At 42.5% G+C, this 19197-nt stretch overlaps 1 protein-coding gene across 1 annotated transcript in view; it reads left to right on the forward strand.

Annotated features, from left to right (window-relative positions):
* Nucleotides 1-19197, forward strand: part of LOC308400233 (ephrin type-B receptor 1-like) — a 150689-nt gene that overhangs the window by 46778 nt on the left and 84714 nt on the right. Inside the window, exons 2-5 of the mRNA XM_080887799.1 lie at nt 600-664; nt 1284-1574; nt 3964-4182; nt 4290-4470. Coding sequence (XP_080743925.1) covers nt 600-664; nt 1284-1574; nt 3964-4182; nt 4290-4470 — 756 coding nt within the window. The remainder of the gene's footprint in view (nt 1-599; nt 665-1283; nt 1575-3963; nt 4183-4289; nt 4471-19197) is intronic.

Here is a 19197-nt window from a genome sequence, read left to right on the forward strand (position 1 = left end):
TGTTATCCAGCTACTACATCAATCAAATCTTTCTTCTGTCATTCGTGACTTAATAAAGCTTCAGACAGCGACTGTCGTTGTAATCATAAATGTGAAATATTAGATATGCTGCCTTTTCCATGATAGAATTACATTTCCACATACTGTCAAAGCTAAATAATGCAATATGGGATAAAGTCATTTGTGTACATAATGAACACTGAGTAATGAGGGTGTGTTCTTCCTTGGCACTGCCTAATGTGATTAGGCAGGCTATCTGCTTTGAACATAACTGTTTTCTGTTACGCAGAGGTTCGAATAAAACCTGGATTAACCGGATTACCTTCATCATTATGTCCTGTCATTGTGGCTTGTGTTCAAACTAGATTAACATACCCAGGGGTCGTTTGTTTTTTGTTGTTGTTGTTTTTTGCGCCTCTTTATCTCTTTATCACAGGTGCACAGAACAGACAGAGCATGAATATGAATGGTACATATCACAAAGCAGTGCTGAAAGTTGTCATCTGAGCTGACTATTAATTAAATCCATACCTGTCCTTCTGGTGCAGCCTCCTCTTTTCAGCTCTTTCTCTCTCTCTCTGTCTCTTTTTGTCTGACAGAGACAGTGATGGATACAAGGACGGCGACAGCTGAGCTTGGCTGGATATCGTTCCCTGCCAATGGAGTAAGAACAATGTGCAAAGGTGTACTCTGTGTGTGTGTGTGTGTGTGTGTGTGTGTGTGTGTGTGTGTGTGTGTGTGTGTGTGTGTGTGTGTGTGTGTGTGTGTGTGTCCGTGCGCCCTTGGGAAAAAACTGTTTGAGTACACTTTACAGTGGTCCAGTAATGAGTCTGTCAAATTCCTAATTACAGTAGCAAGGTGACACCAATTAACCACTACTGATGTAAATAGAATGCATTCCAAAAGATCAGTGAGGTGCATCACATGGGAGTCCGCAGCAGCTGAATAGAATAGAATAGAATAGAATAGAATGGGTTTTTCCATCTAAATTGAGCTCCTTGGCTGTTTAAATTCTGGCTTGGCGACTGGCCGGTCACAGTGGTCTGCTGTGTGCGTTTGAGGTGAGTGACTCTAATTGTGATGAATGGTTTACCCATGTAGCACAGAACAAGGTAGAGGAGAAAAAAAGAGAAGGAGACAAAATGGGAGGGAGGGATAAAGTTTAATTTGTGTCAGGTTTTGGTAAACCCATTCATCATTTTGGCCTCTCCTCTCCCCTCTCCCTCTGCTTCCTCCCCTCTCCTACTACTTGGCCCTTCTTCTCACACGCACACATCGCCCAGTGGGAGGAGGTGAGCGGTTACGATGAGAACCTGAACACCATCAGGACGTACCAGGTGTGTAACGTGTTTGAGCCCAGCCAGAACAACTGGCTCCTCACCACTTACATCGACCGGCGCGCGGCGCAACGCATCTACGTGGAGATCCGCTTCACTGTGCGCGACTGTGCCTCCATACCGAGTGTCCTGGGCTCCTGCAAAGAGACGTTCAACCTCTACTACCTAGAGACCGACAGGACTGTTTCAGACGGCATCAAAGGGGTGGAGTACTGGGCCAACGCACCCTTCCTAAAGGTAAACACTTTAGGTAAAAAGAGGGGAGAGGGAGTAAAGATATAGTGTTATTTACAGATTTTTAAAAAGCAACAAAAACCCTATACAGTGGGGCAAAAAAGTATTTAGTCAGCCACCGATTGTGCAAGTTCCCCCACCTAAAATGATGACAGAGGTCAGTAATTTGCACCAGAGGTACACTTCAACTGTGAGAGACAGAATGTGAAAAAAAAATCCATGAATCCACATGGTAGGATTTGTAAAGAATTTATTCGTAAATCAGGGTGGAAAATAAGTATTTGGTCAATAACAAAAATACAACTCAGTACTTTGTAACATAACCTTTGTTGGCAATAACAGAGGTCAAACATTTACTATAGGTCTTTACCAGGTTTGCACACACAGTAGCTGGTATTTTGGCCCATTCCTCCATGCAGATCTTCTCGAGAGCAGTGATGTTTTGGGGCTGTCGCCGAGCAACACGGACTTTCAACTCCCGCCACAGATTTTCTATGGGGTTGAGGTCTGGAGACTGGCTAGGCCACTCCAGGACTTTCAAATGCTTCTTACGGAGCCACTCCTTTGTTGCCCGGGCGGTGTGTTTTGGATCATTGTCATGTTGGAAGACCCAGCCTCGTTTCATCTTCAAAGTTCTCACTGATGGAAGGAGGTTTTGGCTCAAAATCTCACGATACATGGCCCCATTCATTCTGTCCTTAACACGGATCAGTCGTCCTGTCCCCTTGGCAGAAAAACAGCCCCATAGCATGATGTTTCCACCCCCATGCTTCACAGTAGGTATGGTGTTCTTGGGATGCAACTCAGTATTCTTCTTCCTCCAAACACGACGAGTTGAGTTTATACCAAAAAGTTCTACTTTGGTTTCATCTGACCACATGACATTCTCCCAATCCTCTGCTGTATCATCCATGTGCTCTCTGGCAAACTTCAGACGGGCCTGGACATGCACTGGCTTCAGCAGCAGAACACGTCTGGCACTGCGGGATTTGATTCCCTGCCGTTGTAGTGTGTTACTGATGGTGACCTTTGTTACTTTGGTCCCAGCTCTCTGCAGGTCATTCACCAGGTCCCCCCGTGTGGTTCTGGGATCTTTGCTCACCGTTCTCATGATCATTTTGACCCCACGGGATGAGATCTTGCGTGGAGCCCCAGATCGAGGGAGATTATCAGTGGTCTTGTATGTCTTCCATTTTCTGATGATTGCTCCCACAGTTGATTTTTTCACACCAAGCTGCTTGCCTATTGTAGATTCACTCTTCCCAGTCTGGTGCAGGTCTACAATACTTTTCCTGGTGTCCTTCGAAAGCTCTTTGGTCTTGGCCATGGCGGAGTTTGGAGTCTGACTGTTTGAGGCTGTGGACAGGTGTCTTTTATACAGATGATGAGTTCAAACAGGTGCCATTCATACAGGTAACGAGTGGGGGACAGAAAAGCTTCTTACAGAAGACGTTACAGGTCTGTGAGAGCCAGAGATTTTCCTTGTTTGAGGTGACCAAATACTTATTTTCCACCCTAATTTACGAATAAATTCTTTACAAATCCTACCATGTGAATTCATGGATTTTTTTTTCACATTCTGTCTCTCACAGTTGAAGTGTACCTCTGGTGCAAATTACTGACCTCTGTCATCATTTTAAGTGGGGGAACTTGCACAATCGGTGGCTGACTAAATACTTTTTTGCCCCACTGTATACCTATCATTGCCTCTTGCATATCTGGAAAGCTTCTCACTGTGGAAGTTCCATTGTGTCCACTTGCACCCATCCAAGTGGAAATTCTCTTGTGTGTCAAAATGGTGACCACTGGACATCATTTTCGTTTTGAGGAAGTGAACAAACTGACAGGAATTTTGCTATGTGCAACAACGCAAAGACTGCACACCCAACACCTTGGGGCTTGAACGTTGTGGTCTTATCAACTAAAACTGCTGGTTCTTAGCTGGAGACCAAGCAGATTCCAGAAAGTGTTAAATTACACCTTCCTTGTATGTCAGTTCAAAAGAATGAAATCCAAACATTGAACCAGTCCAAAATTGATCAGTAAGTAAGTAAAACTGCAACAAAGGCTAAAAGTATTGTAGCCTGAAGCCTTAACCTCCACTCGCTATTAGAATTTAACCCGTATTGACTGAATGTGTTTGTGCTTGTTGAGATTCATAAGTCACCTCTCTACTTAAATGTCATGCTCATGCTCTCATGCATTTGCAATTTCACAGAGACGTTTAATTTTGCCTGGCCACTGTGGAGGTTTATCGGGGGGAAAGATACAATAACAGCATTTCATAGCATTTGGGCATTAGCGTGTTTACCTGATAGGTAGAAAATCTAAATCAATAAAGAAAACCTTTGTTAAAAATGTATCTTTTTTTCCTTCTTTTTCTCTCTGTCAGGTGGACACCATTGCAGCAGATGAGAGTTTCTCCCAGGTTGATTTTGGGGGCAGGCTGATGAAAGTGAACACAGAAGTGAGAAGTTTTGGGCCTCTGTCCAAAGGCAGAGGTTTCCATTTGGCTTTCCAGGACTTAGGCGCTTGCATGTCGCTTCTGGCCGTCAGGGTATTCTACAAGAAATGCCCCAGCATCGTGCAGAACTTTGCTTTCTTCCCAGAGGTATGAAACAGAGCTAATTGAAATCGGTGGTGATTTTTACGAGAGCTTGGCACAGCCATCGGATGGATATTTAAATGGAATTTTTTAATGATTCTTATTTTGTGCAGACGCTGACCGGAGCAGAGTCCACCTCATTAGTCATCGCCAGAGGAAGCTGCATCCCCAACGCCGAGGAAGTAGACGTGCCCATAAAGCTCTACTGTAATGGAGACGGAGAGTGGATGGTACCCATAGGCAGCTGCAGCTGCAAGGCGGGTTATGAACCTGACAATGGCAATGTGTGCCGAGGTAAATCTGTACATTAACGAGGCCGTGCTAGTTCAAACTGAGCTCGTAAAAAATGAAGATGAAATGAGAACATCAGCAAATACTGCACCGCATCAGTGCATATCAGAGGTGCTGCTGTGTGGACTGAACTGATAATCTGTTCTCAGATCTCTGCTGATGACCTTGCTACAGCAAACACTTAAACACGCTGCACATGACTTTCTTGTTATTTTGTAGCAAAAGCTAACAATCCAGTATGACAGCAAATCAATAACCAACAAACACGCGTCTAATATTGAGCCCCAGCAAACATGCTACTGTGGCAATCAATATCTTATAGCATACGTCGACCTCCAACATGGAAATTATTTAAACAGAGGAAATACTATTTTAATCAAAAACATTTCAGCTTTCTTTGTTTATATGTCCCAAATATATGATTTTTTAAATAAATGGAACTGTATATTTGCTGAGTAAATTCTGGAGGAAATGCAAGTGCTTTATTAGCTCCAGGAGGGAAAAAAAGTGTGTCAGTTTTGGCAGAGTTAACTGAATAATTTCATGCGTGTATATATTTTATGCCCAACCGGGCAGCGCATGATGTTCCATATGTTAATGCTTCTAGAGGCAGACTCGGGTGAACGTGGTGCAGAAATAGCTCCTCTTTCCTCTGTGTTCCAAATATCTCTCTCTCCTTTCCATCCTTTTTATATCTGGCCTTGTTCCCCATTTCCTCTCCGAAGTAGTACCCATCATTTCTTATTCTCCCTGGAGAGTCTCATTCATTTTATGTGTGTGTTTGTGCGTGCATGTGCGTGTATATGTGGTGACTTAGTGAGTGTGTGGTGGGCGTGTGATGTATGTACATATGGTGAAATGATAAGTGAGGCCGCTTCAGCCCATGTTAATTAGTTTAGCGTGTTCTAGTCAGATTAGTCGAGCGCAAATTGGTGGCGAACTGTCACACAGTGTTGGAGAGATAGAAGGGCGTGAGGAAGAATGACGAGAAGGAACAAGTGAAAGGAAAAGAAGAAGCAAAGATAAAGAAAATTAGGGAAAAACCTCTGGAGAGATGAACTGCAAAGTAAGTTTTTTTTTTTTTTTTTTTTTTAAAGAGAACAAACCAAGGACATAAAGGTTAAAACTGTGAGATAAAACAGATAGAGAGCCTAAAGACTGAATAGTTTTTCTTCCTGCCTCTGGTAAAATGCATGCAAGTACATGGACTGAAATGTCAGCTTAGCCTTTGTTGTCACTCTCTCTTTTTAACAGAAAAACTTGCAGCTTTTGAAAGGGGTAAACTCGTCCTGATTCAAAGAAGATAGTGAATACGTCTGACAGTGTTACAGCTCTATAGAAAAACCACTGCTAAAGGACTAAATTACCAGGTTTACAAGATGTTGGCTATATATAAAAAAAAATCCTACGGTGTTTAGCCTTACAATAATACGCTTGCTATAACCAAAGAATGTTCTCATGAGTTCTTATTACTCCTTTATCTGTGTCTATTTAGAGTAATCGTGATAACAGAAGTTCAAACTTGAGCCCAATACCCAGGAAAATAATAATGTTTCAGTTCAATGAAAGTAAAAAGACTAAATTATAAGGCTCATTTATTTATTTTTGAATGATAATAATAATAATACTGTATTCAGCTACAACTGTTTCTGTGCTTCTGGTGGCTTGGCACCATATTTAAAATGCTGATCACTTATTGGTAAGATAGGCTGTCACTGTTTCTGTCTTGTTGCTTCTAAGAGAGACCTTTCATATTTTTAGACACAGATAATTATGGAAGCCCGTTTCTGCCACAAAAAAAGGAAAAAAGTATCCATAACTCGAAATTTTGAGCCATTTTCTCGAAATTTTGACGTATTAACTCGAAATTTCGACTTAAGTCTAAATTTCGAGAAAAGTAGCTCAGTAATCTACGTGAATGACGTCATTTCCTAGTTACCCGGAAGCTGAAGCCCTCAGCTACAAATGCTACAGCTAAGCTACCAGTATTACAGCCAGTCATGAATGCACAAATTGCTGATTATTTTCAGTGTGGTTTCACAAATGATGAAATCCTCGTGTTATTAGCTGAATCACATGATGTTACTATCAGCAAACGTACTCTCGAAAGCGCCAATTTGTTGCGACCCTGTTTTGAGTGCGCATTCCACGTACATTACTGATTGGCAGAGCTAACTAGAAATTTCAAGTTACTTTTCTCAAAATTTCAAGTTAATAAATCGAATTTTCAAGAAAATACGTCGAAATTTCGAGTTAATAAGTTGAAATTTTTTTGAAAGTACGTCAAAACTTTGAGTTATAGATGCTTTTTCTTTTAGTGGCGGAAACGGGCTTCCACAGATAATTGTGTTTTCCTGTTAAATTAAAAATCTCTAACAATGGTACAGACTTATAGACTGATAAGTTTTGTTGCCCAGCTTCAACATTAAGGTTATCGTGTTAGTAGCAGCTACCTGATGCATTAAGAATAACTTATCAGACAGCTAATTTGAATAAGTAATAGTTAAACAGCTCATGTTGCCATGTGCACCAGCCAGATTAGTGTTCGTGGTAACTGTTTGATATTTGAATGTTGTTTAAAAAGAAGCTTTATTTACTTCACAAAAGTCTTCATATAGACAAAGCTGTCCGTATTTATGATGCATCTGATAAAATAAAATTGCATCAATTAGCATCCAAGTATCATTTTTTTGCCAACTCTACCTTAAAAAACGAAAACAAAACATTCTGACATTTTCAGAATTTTGGTTTTGAAAGGTTTGGTAAGTATCAGTTCTGGTGACCTCCATATAGTCCTATGACTGTTAAGATAACATAGGCCAGACAAAAAAGTCTAGAAAACAGGAATGCTCCAAAACACTAGCTCGTAGTGGTTTTAGCTATTTCAAAAAAAAACGTCTGTTTCTATTTTTGAACATGGGCTATCTGTTCCTAAGACACTGTTGTTTTAGTGATTAGAAGTTGCTTCTAGAAGTTTCATTATTAACACTTATCAATGTTTGTCATATATGGATTTCAAATTAAAACTTTTTAAGCCTTCATTGTGAGTAGTGTGACTATACAGTATGTTCTTATAGCAGTTCGTGAAATAGTCAATTCAGTTTGATTAGGTTTTATTTATATAGCACCAAATTACAGCAGCAGTCACCCTATGGCAGGTGTAAAGACCCCCGAATAATTGAAATAAGAAAACGCCAACATCCAAATGATCCCCTTGTGCGCAAGCACTTGGAATCATTGGAAAGAAAAAACTCCCTTATGACAGGAAGAAACCTCCGGCAGAACCAGGCTCAGTGCACTGGGCCCCGGTCTGATGGGCCTGGGCCCCCCTTCCCTGGCGGGTCGCGGAGGGTGGGAGTGCCTACTGGGGTCAGCGGGGGAGCTGGCCCCAGGGAGGGGTTACCTGCCCCTCCCTTCCTTCCCTCCCTCCCCATCTCCAGCTGCCTCCCTCTTCCCGCTCCTCCACAACCACCCACACATGCAGGGCCTTGGAGTGGGGGTATGTCACCAGGGTGCAGAGGAGGCTACCCCCCCCCCCCCCCCCGTCCCCTTCTGGCTGCCTCTGCCTCAATTTTATCCCACAACTTAGACATTCACATTATTCACACTCTCATTACACATACATATAGGATCTTGGGGGTGGGCACAATCACGGAGTCCAAATTACCATCAGGGTGTACACCTCACCCCTGGCATCGTTGCCCACCTCTCAATTTTAAATACACTTAGTCATTGAGGGCTAGCAGGAGGGACCATGCTCTTACCTGCTGCTCCTTGGCAGGTAGCTCCATGCCCTCCTGGGTTTTAATTGCACCTTAGAACACATATGCATCAACACTACAATGAGCGGGTGGAGGGAGGTTTGGAGTCTTCTCCCACCCCCATTCTCTGCGGCCTGCTGGAGCGGGAGGGCTAGTAGGAGGAGTTGGCCGTCCGACTGCGGTCTGGGGTGTGGGGCCTCCCTGCTGCTGCGGAGTCGGGGTGGTCTGCCTCTCCCCACCGCAGGGAAAAGGGTAACACCACCTGGGTCTGGGTGCAATTCCCCCCTCCAGGGGCAAGGGTACCTAGACCCGGTTTGTAGAGTACGCTTGGGGAGTGTGATTGTGTGTACAGCGTCTCTTTATGTCTGTCTCCACGTTGGTTGAGTGTGGAGTGAGTGCATATGAGAGCATGAGGGTGGGAATGGATGTTTGTGTCTGTGTGTGCCTGTATGTCTGTGTCTATATGTCAGGTTGGGTATCAGACGCCACCTCTCTGGGGACACCTCAGGCCCTCCAAGGTTTGGAGGCCTATCTCCACCCACCACCACTTCCCCTGCCGGTGGCGGACTCCCTCAGGTGTCGGTGTGTTGGTGGTTCTTTGTGTCTGGGGGTGGGCGTCCGGGTACACACCGGCTCACTCCTTGGCGGCCGCTTGTCGGGGCCTGGGGCCTGGGGCTCGCTCGGGCCCCTTTGGAGGTGGGGTGCCCCCGGCCTCTCGGCCTGGGGCTCGGTCACTCAGGCACAGCTGGGGGCCGGCGGAGCTCACGGGCGCGTCACTGCAACTCCCCCTGACTTCTGCTCCGCGGCTGCTGGGCGAGCCCTCATCTGGGACTCTCCTCAGCTCTTACTGGAACAGTGGCGCGGCTGCCCCTCTGTTGGTCTTCCATGGTCTCTTGTGTTCTGGGGGCCTCTGGATGTCTGGAGTTTTGATCTCCTCCATACCCGCTTCACACCCTGGAGGACGGGGCTGTGGCCCCCCCACACTCCCTAGCAGACCATTACATGGAGAAACCTTTGGAATGCAAGCATGCTGATCCACACAGGTATGCACACATGGGTATTCACAGACGCGGACTAAAGCTTTCTTGGCTGCTGCCTCAAAGCACACTGTGCGCTGTCTATCTTGCGTGCTGCACAATATCGTTTATTATTTAGTAAATATTGATATCTATGACTAGCTAGTTTATTGTGATGGTGCTTTGTTTTCTCTATTATTATGTTGCTCTTTGTTGTTTGCTGTCTCCTCTGTTTGTTTTTTTTGTTTGTTTGTTTGTTTTTTTTCTCCATACAGGTGACCCAGGAGTTTTTTTTCTCTCTCTCTCTCTTCCCCCCCCCTTCTCACCGTCTCTTCTCCCCTTTGGTTTTCTTTCTTTCTCTCCCCCTCTTTCTCTCATTCATTCCCCCTGTCCTATTTATTAAAAAAAAAAAGAAAAAAAAAAAAAAAAGACAAAGGATGAACTGAAGCTCTGCCATCACGTAATGTCGCATACTGCTGTTTCTGATGTCATTTAGAAAAAAAAAGAAAAAAAAGAAAAAGAACCAGGCTCAGTGAGGTCGTGACCGGTTGGGAGGGAGGAGTCACAACCTTTAGTCTACTGATTTGTGTTCCTGAACATTAACATGATTTCCTGAGCATGACTTTTGATCAGTCTGCTCTCATATGTTCTTATTCATGTATACAAAGTGAATACTGTCAACTTGTAAAGCGCAACAAAAAGTCTGCATTTGGAGCTTGAAAATAACACCCAAGTTTGAGACACATCACTTGTAAATACACAAGAATATGTTGTTTGGTTAAGTGTAGGCATTTATCTCAGTCAGGTGTAGGCACTGAAATGGATTTTTCTAGGGTTCGGGGTTAGGTTAAGAAAAAGATCAGGGTTTGGTTCAAAATACAACATGTGCCATTTCTTCTAAAGCTTTGTTTTCTTCTTTGCCACAATGATGCCTCCCTGCTTTCTCTTAGCAAAATATAAGCTGCTGTGACAAAATATACTTCCTACCAAAATACTCTATTTACAAATTCGTGCTCGCTGACACAAAAAAACGTGGCAGTTTGTGTCCGTGAACACGGGAAAATAAATAGCTTCTTCATAAGCAGTTGATTTGAGCTTTTGTTTTTGTTGACTGAGATGTAATACACAGTACAGTGGGGCAAAAAAGTATTTAGTCAGCCACCGATTGTGCAAGTTCCCCCACCTAAAATGATGACAGAGGTCAGTAATTTGCACCAGAGGTACACTTCAACTGTGAGAGACAGAATGTGGAAAAAATATCCATGAATCCACATGGTAGGATTTGTAAAGAATTTATTCGTAAATCAGGGTGGAAAATAAGTATTTGGTCAATAACAAAAATACAACTCAATACTTTGTAACATAACCTTTGTTGGCAATAACAGAGGTCAAACGTTTACTATAGGTCTTTACCAGGTTTGCACACACAGTAGCTGGTATTTTGGCCCATTCCTCCATGCAGATCTTCTCGAGAGCAGTGATGTTTTGGGGCTGTCGCCGAGCAACACGGACTTTCAACTCTCGCCACAGATTTTCTATGGGGTTGAGGTCTGGAGACTGGCTAGGCCACTCCAGGACTTTCAAATGCTTCTTACGGAGCCACTCCTTTGTTGCCCGGGCGGTGTGTTTTGGATCATTGTCATGTTGGAAGACCCAGCCTCGTTTCATCTTCAAAGTTCTCACTGATGGAAGGAGGTTTTGGCTCAAAATCTCACGATACATGGCCCCATTCATTCTGTCCTTAACACGGATCAGTCGTCCTGTCCCCTTGGCAGAAAAACAGCCCCATAGCATGATGTTTCCACCCCCATGCTTCACAGTAGGTATGGTGTTCTTGGGATGCAACTCAGTATTCTTCTTCCTCCAAACACGACGAGTTGAGTTTATACCAAAAAGTTCTACTTTGGTTTCATCTGACCACATGACATTCTCCCAATCCTCTGCTGTATCATCCATGTGCTCTCTGGCAAACTTCAGACGGGCCTGGACATGCACTGGCTTCAGCAGCGGAACACGTCTGGCACTGCGGGATTTGATTCCCTGCCGTTGTAGTGTGTTACTGATGGTGACCTTTGTTACTTTGGTCCCAGCTCTCTGCAGGTCATTCACCAGGTCCCCCCGTGTGGTTCTGGGATCTTTGCTCACCGTTCTCATGATCATTTTGACCCCACGGGATGAGGTCTTGCGTGGAGCCCCAGATCGAGGGAGATTATCAGTGGTCTTGTATGTCTTCCATTTTCTGATGATTGCTCCCACAGTTGATTTTTTCACACCAAGCTGCTTGCCTATTGTAGATTCACTCTTCCCAGTCTGGTGCAGGTCTACAATACTTTTCCTGGTGTCCTTCGAAAGCTCTTTGGTCTTGGCCATGGCGGAGTTTGGAGTCTGACTGTTTGAGGCTGTGGACAGGTGTCTTTTATACAGATGATGAGTTCAAACAGGTGCCATTCATACAGGTAACGAGTGGGGGACAGAAAAGCTTCTTACAGAAGACGTTACAGGTCTGTGAGAGCCAGAGATTTTCCTTGTTTGAGGTGACCAAATACTTATTTTCCACCCTAATTTACGAATAAATTCTTTACAAATCCTACCATGTGAATTCATGGATTTTTTTTTCACATTCTGTCTCTCACAGTTGAAGTGTACCTCTGGTGCAAATTACTGACCTCTGTCATCATTTTAAGTGGGGGAACTTGCACAATCGGTGGCTGACTAAATACTTTTTTGCCCCACTGTATATCACATATCCTCACTAGACAGGGTGACTGGACGTTCCCGGAGTCATTGGTTAGTTGTTGTTCTGAGACAGTCCTCATTCAAAGGACCAAGTCATTTGTAATTCTTATTGTATAATGATGGTTTGAGTACACAAACCAAAGGCAGACTTGAGGGACGTGGCTTAACACTCTCTGTGAAGGCTTTTTGAGCTTAAGCAGTGATTTAAAGTGTCGTGGGACAGAGCATGTCCTGTCTGTCTTCCTCAAGCTGGCATCTTTTTGGTGTGCTTTTCTGCCAATCAGCTGATAACAACTTGGCAGGAAGCTGGACTCACTATTAGAACAGATGGTCATCTTTTTGTGTGTGTTTTTGTGCGTGTGTGTAAGGCCACAGAGATGGTGTTTATTTTGCACCAAATCAGCATATTGTGCAAACCATAAGGCAAAATTGGCTCAGCATCAAAGTACATCAAAGAGCGTGTGTGTTTGAGTGCGCGTGTCTCTTTTAAGTCAATATTCAAGAGCCATGCTTGAAATTCACCACACTACAGATGTATGCACTACCAATGAATACACACAAACATCCCCTGCTGTGAACTTTAACAATGCCCTGAGCTTTTCAAACCCAGGGGCTTTTAAAACACTCGCACAAGCACGCACATACTCATGCAAGTTTTTAATAATTGATCAGTGAGCCTGTTTGCCAGCTTTAGACAATTGTGTGACTCCACACAGCTGGCAAAGGGCACAGGTGGAAAAAAGAGAGGAGCAATCTCTTGCTCTTTGTCCGCTTTTAACACTTCATCTCCGTGTTGCTCCGACCTTTACTCCTGTCTCTAGAATGTTCTGTTTTGCTATTCCACTTTATTTCAGATTTCTTCCTTATGTAGGAAGAATTTTCTGCACGATTTGAATTCATTTTTTTGCTCTAAATCTCATATCCTAGTAATCACACACATCACATAGTTTATGTAATCAAATGGAAAGTACTTTTTTTACATTTAAATTAAATCATCAAAAACAAAATGTAGTCATTCATATGTGAATATTTTTATATATTTACAACAAATCTGGGCATGTTTGCCTAAGAATGTAAACATAAATATATCAATATATAAATCAATAACCAATTACTAAAGTCCCAGGATAAAATACTGCTATGTAATATACCAATTAAATGTAAACTGTAGAAACAATATATCACTTCCCATGACTCAAGAACTATAATTTCTCCTGTATTCTAAAAAGTTTGGAAAGAAAGTACTTCTGGACTTCTTTAGGTTTCACGAAGACTTTTAACTCTCAACCAAGAGGCTTCTACAGTTTGCTTTCTTTCCAGTCTCCATAAACTTCCATGACCTGCATGTCTGAGAATCTACACACAGTTTCTCTAAATATCTGTGTAGGTTCTAAATCGTTGCCAGTAGAATAGCCTGTCTGCAAACGGCGACTGCAGAGTGTCATTGTTGTTGAAGTTCAGTATGCTACATTGCAGATTTCCTGCAATACTTTGGCCCGAGACTCCTAATATAAACGAGGCAGCTCGACTTGTGTACCTGATTTGTGGCATAATTTGCACAGTACGGTTTCCTGGTCTGTGTCAGACTTTTCATAACCAAATCATGTCCAAGCTAGAGAGATAGCCGTAACTCCTCAATTTGTTTCAGCTGGTCATTCAGTTTGGAGCTGCCCGGTTTTGTCTCAACTTCACAGGAAATGTTGATATACTCTATTGCAAACGTTATCCAATGCGATGGGAAAATAGTGCTGTAAACAGTGTATTTTGTCACAGCCTGAAATAAATGATAGAGTATAATAAGTTTACCATCCGATATATTTCCACATATATGTCCACAAAAGATTTGTATAGCATACTGACCTTTGCCTGTGAGACATGCAGCAGCCATCACCAACTTTATCATACTACTTGAAATGTGAGTTGGATGCTGTTGAATACAATAGAAACAACAGAAATGACAGAATAATGGATTGTTGTTTATCCTACTTGAGTCAGTATTTTGTTCTTTTCAGCCTGCACAAAAACACACAAACAGAATTCACTGACATATGCCGGGTTACCAGTTTAAAATCCTTTGACAGAGAGAGAGACAGAAAAGGATAACTCTACACAGGGGTATCCAGAGATAAGTAATGGAGAGAGGTAGCAAGACTTGTTGCCATGGTGACACGCCCCATGTGTATGAGCAAGGTTTCTGAATAAATGACCTTGACAAGCCAGATGTCTATCTGCTTATTCAACTCAGAACAACACACACACACACACACACACACACACACACACACACACACACACACACACACACACACACACACACACACACACACACACACACACACACGAAGAGACGCTGACACTCCTGATGAGATGGCTTTAAAGAAAGGCAAATGTCTGGGTGTAAAGAAAACAGACAAACGAGGCAGACATCATTATTAGAAACTGAATGCGGGAGATGTATGTTTTTACAGGTGAGAAAATAAGCAGGATCAGAAGTTCTTTCAGGCTTTCTTTTCTTCATACGAGAACTATGATAGTCTCCCAGAAAAGACTGTCCAATAGTCCGTTCCATTATCTACATTAGTAGAGTCATGCACTTACTATGAAGGCCAGCTTTTCTTTCCAGCTTTGTGTAAGGCAGTATAGGGCAGCTATATGCACTTTGCCATCTGATACTACAGGGATTAATTACGCTTGCTACATTCCTAGAAGTATTTCATTCTTGCTGAGGGTGGTCAACAAACTTCAATGATCCGCTGACAAAACTGCAGCTTAACTGAGGGAAACGGTGGTAAATAAGGTTACTAATAAAGAACATCCTTTGCATGCCTGTTTTGATTATGGTATGTGATCTGACAACCATTTAGCTTGTCATGATTATGGACATAGCTAACGACTGCTTTGATTATGAGAAATGTTGGTCAAAACCTAAATGTTGGTCAAAACTTAAAGGTTTTGACCAACATAAAATTAAGAACCTTACCATTCCTGTTTTAATCAGTTTATACTATCTTAATATGCGATCACATTTTCTTGCTCTACTTAGACATGATAAGGATGCATCATAATAATAAAAAAACTATAAAATTCTGCCGTGTAATACCTTGAATAACCCTTACGATTACATATCCCAGATAGCATAACAACACTGACTAAGTAATGTATACTGATTATTGGTTCGTGGCTAGCAAGCAGTACAGTTTAAAGTTAATGAGTACTTTTAGATCCTGCTAAGTGCTTGTTAGCCTCCCTGGTATCGGCCTTAGTATTTTAGTATGTTTGCACTGTTTATTGAAATGTGTTTTTGGAGTTTAACTGGGAATTTTTGGGATTTCATATTGCGTTATATAACAGCAATGCTGCTAGCCTCTAAGCTGTTCAGTGCTAGCTAGCTGCTAAGCACTTCTGGGTTTGTTTGGGCAGTTGGTGACATACTTCCCTTTCTCTAATTCTCTGCCATAAAATTCAAATGTTGGAAAGCTGTTGGCAGCAATAATAGAAAGATTCAATCAAGTGTCATTTTTCTTTGCTTGTTACAAATAACAAACACAATGGATTTCATATTAATAATGGCATTAGATAGCAGAAATGCTATCTAATGCCTCTGTAAGTTCTAGATGTAAACTGCATCCATCTCTTATATACTTTTGGACCAGCTATGGCCTTTATAACATGATATGAAGTACTCCTTCTGTAGTTTCACAACGGTATGTTGGTCATTTAGAAAGTAATTTATAGTAAATTAGGGAGACAAAAACACTTTCCTTTATTGTAAATCATGTTAGAGCAAAAGCAAAACCAAGAAACGATAATATAACACGTCTGTGGCAGCAATTCAGCAGAGCAGTACTGTAGAAGCATTGAAATGAAAGAATAAAAACAGGATCAGTGTGTTTCTCTTCACCTTATACTCCCAATCTACATTTTTCCCCTTTGTTCCACTTTTTCCCCAATGCTTTTTTATTTTTGTCTCTTCAGACATTCCTTTTCATTCCTGACCCTTTCACCTACTGACATTTGATGACGTGAAACCCTAAGGATTTTCACTTGCTTTCTACTTTGTCTCACTTACTTCTGTCACTCGGTTCATTTTATCATTTGGACTTTACTAAATGCCTCCTTGCACACTCCTCTGTCTTCCACCATAAATCTATGAAACATTTGCATTTTAGTCTTACAGCGCCTAAAGCAGCTCAGGGATAAAGTAAACATTCATTACAGAGAAAGAAGGAAAACAAAATGCTAAAGATAAATCAAGACTAAAAAAAGAGAAAGGAAGACTAAAAAAATGCATTTGGTTTGCCTAAGCCTTTTGGCAGAGTTTTCATTTCAGTCTTATTCTTCATTTCACACCTCTCTGTTTCGGCTTTTACTTAAAGTCATACTTCAGAAGGCATTTACATTCACAAAGAGACACCTGTGACATCTCATGTGCAAATTAAGAACAGTAATCCTTCTAGGACAGAGTACTCTTTTTTTTTTTTTTTTTTTTTGTGTCCCGTTTGGATCTTTAGCCATCAGAATTGTTGTCTTAAGGCCAAGAAAGATGCCAAGCGGATTTATTTTACCAAGTGGATCATCATGGCCTTGCCATATTGGTCCATTTGATTGACCTTTATTATAATTATGAATTTATTTTATTTTCAGTTCCTACAAACGGGACAGACATGACTGGGGGATAGGACAGGGAGAAAGAATGAAAGAAAGAGAGGGAGAGAAAGAAAACCAAAGGGGAGAAGAGACGGTGAGAAGGGGGGGAAGAAAGAAAAAAAAAACCCAAACAACAAAAAAAAACAAAACACCTGGATCACCTGTATGGAGAAAAAAAACAGAAGAGAAAGCAAACAACAAAGAGCAACATAATAAAAAAAAACAGCACCATCACAATAAACTAGCTAGCAGTAGATATCAGTAGATACTAAATATTAAACGATATTGTGCAGCACGCAAGATAGACAGCGCACAATGTGCTTTGAGGCAGCAGCCAAGAAAGCTGTAGTCCGCGTCTGTGAACACCCGTGTGTGCATACCTGTGTGGATCAGCATGCTTGCATTCCAAAGGTTTCTCCATGTAACGATCTGCTAGAGGGTGTGGGGGGGCCATAGCCCCGTCCTCCAGGGTATGAAGCAGGTATGGAGGAGATCAAAACTCCAGACATCCAGAGGCCCCCAGAACACAAGAGACCATGGAAGACCAACAGAGGGGCAGCCGCGCCACTGTCTCAGTAAGAGCTGAGGAGAGTCCCAGATGAGGGCTCACTCAGCAGCCGCGGAGCAGAAGCCAGGGGGAGTTGCAGTGACGCGCCCGTGAGCTCCGCCGGCAGCCAGCCGTGCCTGAGTGACCGAGCCCCAGGCCGAGAGGCCGGGGGCACCCCACCTCCGAAGTGGCCCGAGCGAGCCCCAGGCTCCAGGCCCCGATAAGCGGCCGCCAAGGAGTGAGCCGGTGTGTACCCGGACGCCCACCCCCAGACACAAAGAACCACCGACGCACCGACACCTGAGGGAGTCCGCCACTGGCAGGGGAAGTGGTGGTGGGTGGAGATAGGCCTCCAAACCTTGGAGGGCCTGAGATGTCCCCAGAGAGGTGGCGTCTGATACCCAACCTGACATATAGACACAGACATACAGGCACACACAGATACAAACATCCATTCCCACCCTCATGCTCTCATATGCACTCACTCCACACTCAACCAACGTGGAGACAGACATAAAGAGACGCTGTACACACGATCACACTCCCCAAGCGTACTCTACGAACCGGGTCTAGGTACCCTTGCCCCTGGAGGGGGGAACTGCACCCAGACCCAGGTGGTGTTACCCTTTTCCCTGCGGTGGGGAGAGGCAGAGTAGGACAGAGTACTCTGACGCAACTTGCTAACATATTAACATGCTACTTTATCTTCCGACTGCAAGTTCAGTTCTCGTGGCTTTTTCATATTTTCTTTTCTTTACGTATTTTTTTAAATACGTATTTATGAATTTAAATTCATAAACGTGTACATTTGCTTCAGAGAGCCAGTGATGTGATTGTACAGCAATGCTTCTGGTTGATGACATCATGTTCAGGCTGTTGTTGAGCTTTGTTGAAATTAAAAATGCATGTCAATAATTAAAAATGCATTGGTTAAGAAAAAAGGGAGGGGGGTGCATGCATCTATGACATCAGAAAGGTGCTGTTTGGTCATTTATCCACCGTGAGTTTGTGTGGCTTGATTGAGCATGCATAAAGACATGTAGGACGGCAGTGCTTTAAGCCTTCCTGCTGAACTGAACCATGTTAAGTTGTGTCAGATGTGTGTATTAACACTTGGGAAATGCAAATGGCGCTGCGTATAAAAGCTAAGACGTGTAATTTTGTACAAATTACACGTCTTAGTAATTTTGTACAAATTACACGTCTTAGTAATTGGTCCAGCTTTACCTGCCGTGTCACATCAGATACTTTGCACAAACAGCAGCACACATCCAGCGATTGTTAATATCTATATGTAAAAAAAGAAAGAAAAAACAAACATAACAGATTTATTATTAACCACAATTCTTTTGATTTTCGTATTCACCCACCAAAAAATGTCGTTATGTTCACCATGTTCATGGTTTTGTTTCAAGTGTCACGTTCAGTGTACACCACACGTACGGGACTTAATGGTCACAAAAGTTTGTAACTGCAGTGGAATTTCTTTTTATGCATTGGCTGCTTTTTCTTTCATCTCCAGTCCAGTCCTTGTATTTGGCTATTTTCAGAAGAATGCTTTTCGTTTGTTTGTTTGTTAGTTGGTTTGGACACGTAACATTAACCTATGAATCATTTGAATATAAAGCGACCAACTATTAACAGAAAAGAACCAAAGAAATTATTTTAAATTGTATCTTCAGTATCTTTGTTACTAGTATTCTGTCACAAAAACACACAATTTTTCCCATTTTCTTTATTCAAGCTATGAAAAATGCAAAAAAGCGAATAGTTTCACTGAGATAAAACTGTATTTTTGCACCAACAAGATTCTTTGTTATTTGCTACCAGAATCCTGGTAAGAGTAAAAGTAAGAAAACATAATTCCAAACAGTAGCTAAAAAACCAACAACCCCTCGGCCCCCAGATACTTTTAAGCCTTCTTGCTTCCTCATGCATACTTTCTAGTTCTGTTAAACAAGGCCACTAACTCTGCAGCCAATATTAAACTGGCACTGACTCTGAAGTCCCGTGTCCGTATCTC

The sequence above is a fragment of the Rhamphochromis sp. 'chilingali' genome (genome assembly GCF_963969265.1).
Source record: "Rhamphochromis sp. 'chilingali' genome assembly, chromosome: 7".
Classification (NCBI taxonomy): domain Eukaryota; kingdom Metazoa; phylum Chordata; class Actinopteri; order Cichliformes; family Cichlidae; genus Rhamphochromis; species Rhamphochromis sp. 'chilingali'.